The sequence below is a fragment of the Oryzias melastigma genome, unplaced genomic scaffold, assembly GCF_002922805.2.
Source record: "Oryzias melastigma strain HK-1 unplaced genomic scaffold, ASM292280v2 sc01622, whole genome shotgun sequence".
NCBI lineage: Eukaryota > Metazoa > Chordata > Actinopteri > Beloniformes > Adrianichthyidae > Oryzias > Oryzias melastigma.
Genome location: NW_023418204.1, coordinates 1 through 5,142, shown reverse-complemented (window position 1 = coordinate 5,142; position 5,142 = coordinate 1). Strand labels below are relative to the sequence as shown.

The window sequence follows — 5,142 nt, the reverse complement described above, 5'->3', positions numbered from 1 at the left end:
TGTGGAACACGGGATTGAGTTTTTTTTTTTATTATTATCTTAGCACAATTTTAGCATTTTATATTTTTAGCTACCAACTTTGTTTTAATGTAAGTTATGTTTTTAGAAACTTGTGTGGTGATTAAAGCCCAACTGCCTGGAACAGTTATGGGAGGAAAGTCATGTTACATACTGTAAGTGTTTACATTTATATATCTTATCTGTTTCCAGTGTGAGTTGGTTGTGTTTCTAATCTGCCACTTTTATACCACTACATTTTTTTTATTGTATTGTATTTGATTGTTTTAAATCCTTTATTCCAGGCCTTTCAGAGCCAGTTTTACAAAACAGTAGTTTTATATGTAATTTCTTAAGCTGTTTTTAAGTGTGTGGTTTTACTTGCAGTATGTCCCCTTTTTTATTGTTGGGATTTGTTTTATCTGGAGCAGCTGCATTTTAAGTGTGTTTTACAGCTTTGAGTTTTTACTGAGAAACTGCTGTCGATGGTGTGTCCCTTGTGCCCGGTTGAATAAAACTTTTAAACCTGCTACTGCCTCATCCAGTTATATTTGATGAAGATGGAAAGAAACAATCAAAAATTAAATCTTCTGTAACTGTGAATGGACTAAAGCTCAGAAGAAGAAAACATGAAGATGGTCAGCATGCATCAGTCTCATGTCTGCAGTTTAGTGTCAACACAACTTTGTCATCATTTTGATATGAACACAACTGAAACATGGAGTCTGACCTCAGAGTCTGTAGTTTGCAGTCTGGACTCTCCAGAAAACCACACAGATGATGAACACCTGAATCCTGCAGGTTGTTCCAACTCAGGTCCAGTTCTGTCAGACTGGATGGGTTTTTCTTCAGAGATGATCCCAAAGCAGCACAGATGAAACTTGATAAACTGCATTTCTTCAATCTAGCAGCAGACAGAAAAGTGTGTTCAGGAGCAGTGACAACAGCTGGAATTCCGTCTTGGATTTTCAAATTGAACAATTACCATTACCATAGACTGTATTATAGAAAAATAGAGCCAAAACCAAATTGGCCGCTGTAATTTAGATGTAATGAATGTCCACAAATAAGAAACAGCTTTCTTTTACTGATCAACACTGTTTTTTTTGGGTTTTTTTCGATCTTAAGCTTCACTGAAGAACTATAAATGTAGAAATGAACCAACCAGCAGCTTCAATGTTCTGACCTTAGAGTCTGCAGTCTGCAGTTTGGACTCTCCAGTCCAGAACACAGAACCTCCATGGAAACATCCTGTGACATGTTATTAAAGCTCAGGTCCAGTTCGGTCAGATGGGATGGATTGGACTTCAGAGCTGAAGCCACAATTTCATAGTCTGTCTTTGAGAGTCCACATCGTCCTGGAAGTCTATGAAGAGAAACGAAGAGAGAAAAAGGTGATCTTATGATGAATTCAGGCTGTGATGAAGTTCCAGTTGGACATTTATCTCTGTATCTGAGCTTCATCTTCATCATGGAAAGGAAAATTGTTTATTTTTTTTGCAAGGATAGCAAGAATAATGCATAAACAAGATATCCATACAAAAAAAAAAATCAACATAGGATAATTAGGCATAAAATTGATTAAAAAAATACTTCTAATGCTGGCGTTAGATTGAAATGTTTGACCACAAATGCTAAAAGATGAACGTTATAGATCTGAACACTAAACTGATTTATCATCACAATCACTTCTGGACTTACATGAACTTTCTGCAATTCCTCACAGCTGGGATCAGTCTCCGTTTACCCTCGTATGATGAGTTGTACTGGTCCAGGTCCAGATGATCCAGAACCTTCTCTGACGTCTGCAGAGTGTAGGCCAGAGCTGAGCAGTGGATCACTGAGAGTTTCTTCTTTGATTTGTTTTCTGACTTCAGGAACTCTTGGATCTCCTGATGAACTGAGAGGTCCTTCATCTCCATCAGACAGTGATAGATGTTGATGCTTCTGTCAGAAGAGACTCCTTTGATGTTGATCTTCTTCAGGTTGTTGATGGCTCTCTCAATGGTTTCTGGATTCTTCTCTGTCTGACCCAACAGATCTCCTAAGAGTCTCTGGTTGGACTCCACAGAAAGACCATGAAGGAAGCGAACAAGCAGGTCCAGGTGTCCAGTTTGACTCTGCAGGGATTTCTCCATGACTCTACTCAGAAACTCATCCAGGGATGGGTTCTTCATGTTGTTCTTCAGGAAGTCCTCAATGACCTCTACCTTCCTGTTGGAGTAACATTGGAACATGTAGACTGCAGCCAGAAACTCCTGAACGCTCAGATGAACAAAGCTGTAGACCGGTTTCTGGAAGATCTCACACTCTCTTCTGAAGATCTCAGTACAAACTCCAGAGTACACTGAGGCCTCTGTGACATCCAGACCACACTGCTGCAGGTCTTCTTGGTAGAACATGATGTTTCCTTTCTCCAGATGTTCAAATGCCAGCCTCCCCAGCTTCAGAAGAACCTCCCTGTCAGTCTCTGTCAGCTCTTGTGGACTTGTCTGATGTTCCTGCTGGTACTTGTTCTTCTTCCTCTTTGTCTGGACCATCAGGAAGTGTGAGTACATGTCAGTCAGAGTGGTGGGCAGCTCTCCTCTCTGCTCTGTGGTCAGCATGTTCTCCAGAACCACAGCAGTGATCCAGCAGAAGACTGGAACTTCACACATGATGTAGAGAGACATGGAGCTCTTGATGTGGGAGATGATTCTGCTGGACAGCTCTTCATCTGGGAATCTCCTCCTGAAGTACTCCTCCTTCTGAGCATCATTGAAGCCTCGTACTTCTGTCAGTCTGTCCACACATGAAGGAGGGATCTGATTGGCTGCTGCAGGTCTGGAAGTGATCCAGACCTGAGCTGAGGGAAGCAGACGTCCCTGGATGAGGTTAGTGAGCAGCACGTTGACTGAGGACTTCTGTGTGACATCAGACACCACCTGACTGTTGTTGAAGTCCAGAGAAAGTCTGCTTTCATCCAGACCATCAAAGATGAACAGAAGTTTACAGTCAGACAGCTGTTCTGCTGGGATCTTCTGGAGTGTTGGATGGAAAAGCTGGATCAGAGTGAGAAGACTGTGCTGCTCATCTCTGATCAAGTTCATCTCCCTGAAGGAAAGAGGAACCACAGCACTGATGTCTTGGTTCTCCAAGCCCTCGGCCCAGTCCAGAGTGAACTTCTGCACTGAGAAGCTTTTTCCAGCTCCAGCAACTCCACTGGTCAGAACCACTCTGATGGATCTGTGTTGGTCAGAGAAGACTTTGAAGATGTCTGGGTTCTTGATTGCAGTGCCATGGAGCTTGCTGGTCTTGGTGGTTGTCTCCAGCTGCATCATCTCATGTTGGGTGTTAACCTCTTGTCTCAGTTCCTCTGTGATGTAGAGCTCAGTGTAGACCTCATTGAGGAGCGTTTCTCTTTCTGCTTCTTCAGTTCCTTCAGAAACATGTTCACTTCTCCTCCTCAGATTATTCTGATGTTCTCCAAAGGTCTCCTGCAGATCCAGAACATCTGATGAAAGAGCAGAGAAGAAAGAGAAAAGAAAATATTTTAATAAGTGTTAAACACAAAACCAGCAGGGAAGAATCCCTCAGCAGGCAGACGTTCAGGACCACTTTGGATATTTCTTCTAACTCACCAGCTCCGAGTCTTTCTGCAGACTGGGGTCTTCTCCTCCTCTTCTCTCTGCTCCTCTTCTTCTCCTCTCTGTGGATGTTAAGGTGAAAACTTAGTGAACAACAATAAACGTTGTCAGTGGGAAGTCCCAGACTAACTCTAATCATAGAGCAGATCCTCTGATCTTCTTCAAACTGAGAACAAATATCCGCTGCCTGTTTGGGATTCTGAACTCTCAGTCAATGATTTTCTTTACCAACTTCCTCTGAGGGTTCCCGAGCTTCCTATACTTTTGCGTTTCCCTCTGATAAACATTTTCATCAACGGAAATTTGGTCTCCAACATGATTTGATTTTTGCTCCTAACAGTTGATCTTGTTTCTCGGGAATCCTTTTCTGTCTGTTTCAACAAGCTCACATTGTTTTGTGGAGTATATTATTTAAGTGATAGTTCTTTTGTGTGATCCAGACTGTGGTAAATCTGAACAAATGTGTTGATGGTTTGAAAGCAGAGCAGATCTAGTCAATCTGAAGGTCTAAATGATGTGTTAGCTGTGTTTGGAGCTCGTGTCTGTACTGAGGTCTGAGAAAAGTTCAGCTGTTTGCTTCATCCTCACAGACTGAGCTTTGAGTAACTCTTTTCTTTCCTCTCAGACCTAAAGTGGTCACAGCAGATGGTTGACCTTCCTGGATAGATCAGCTGATGTTCTTGATGAGTTGTTCCTGCTGAAAGCTGAACTCTGCTTTGTTCACTAGAAACTGGTTCTTACTGTGAGTCTGAAGGTCCTGGTTCAGTTCTGAAGTTTGGGGGATTCCATTTGGACCGGTCACTCTTCATGGAGCGACAGCTGGATGCTCCAGACTGGGATCTTCGTGTGAACTTTTTACCCCTGCTAACACAAAAACATCACATAATAATAAGAATAATAAAGGATTGGATTATTCCTACTTGATGATGGTAAGCCTCTGATGTAGCCACAGCTGCCCAGGGGCAGTGACGCCGGGTCATTTGTGCATATTCACACCTCAGTGGAGCCACACTGGAAGCAGGAAGCGTGAAGTGTCTTGCCCAGGAACACAACAGAAGTATAATGGCAGGAACAGGGATCGAACCCTCAACCCTTTCAATGATTGGCTGACATACTCAACCATATGAGCCACTGCCACCCCTCGCATTGTTGGAGGATCCGTTTCTTCATGAACAGCCAATGGACTTGGACATAAACACAGACTGTTTCTGTTGAGAGCTGGATTCTACTGTGTGATCCAGACTGTGGTAAATCTGAGCAGGAAAGTTCATTTTTTCTTCATCCTCAAACTGAGCTTTGTGTCCTCAAGATTTGTCAAAGTCTTGTCTTTCCTCTCAGACCTAAAGCGGTCACAGCAGATCGTTGACCTTCCTGGATTATCAACTAATATTCTTGATGAGAACATTGTTGTTCCTGGCAAGAGTTGAACTTCTTCTAGAGACTGTTTCTTACTGTGAGTCTGAAGGTCCTGGCTCAGTTCTGAAGTTTGGGGGATTCCATTTGGACCGGTCACTCTTCA

At 42.7% G+C, this 5,142-nt stretch overlaps 1 protein-coding gene across 1 annotated transcript; it reads right to left on the bottom strand.

The window, feature by feature from the left end:
- Window positions 1–1,377: 1,377 nt before the first annotated feature.
- Window positions 1,378–5,136, bottom strand: LOC112139579 (protein NLRC3). The gene is made up of 4 exons (XM_024262400.2): window positions 5,076–5,136; window positions 4,365–4,484; window positions 3,618–3,685; window positions 1,378–3,490 (listed from the first exon to the last, which is right to left on the bottom strand). The coding sequence occupies exons 2-4, from the start codon at window positions 4,430–4,432 to the stop codon at window positions 1,695–1,697; spliced, it is 1,932 nt and encodes a 643-aa protein (XP_024118168.1). The 5' UTR covers window positions 4,433–4,484; window positions 5,076–5,136; the 3' UTR covers window positions 1,378–1,694.
- Window positions 5,137–5,142: the final 6 nt, after the last annotated feature.

What these genes read in the sequence shown, in the direction of transcription:
- LOC112139579 (XM_024262400.2), bottom strand. Translation starts at nt 4,432, where the DNA reads ATGAAGAGTGACCGGTCCAAATGGAATCCCCCAAACTTCAGAACTGAA. An exon ending in CCAGGACCTTCAGACTCACA is followed by an intron (nt 3,686 to 4,364) that starts GTAAGAACCAGT and finishes TAACATCCACAG; the next exon opens with AGAGGAGAAGAAGAGGAGCA. An exon ending in TGCAGAAAGACTCGGAGCTG is followed by an intron (nt 3,491 to 3,617) that starts GTGAGTTAGAAG and finishes CTCTTTCATCAG; the next exon opens with ATGTTCTGGATCTGCAGGAG.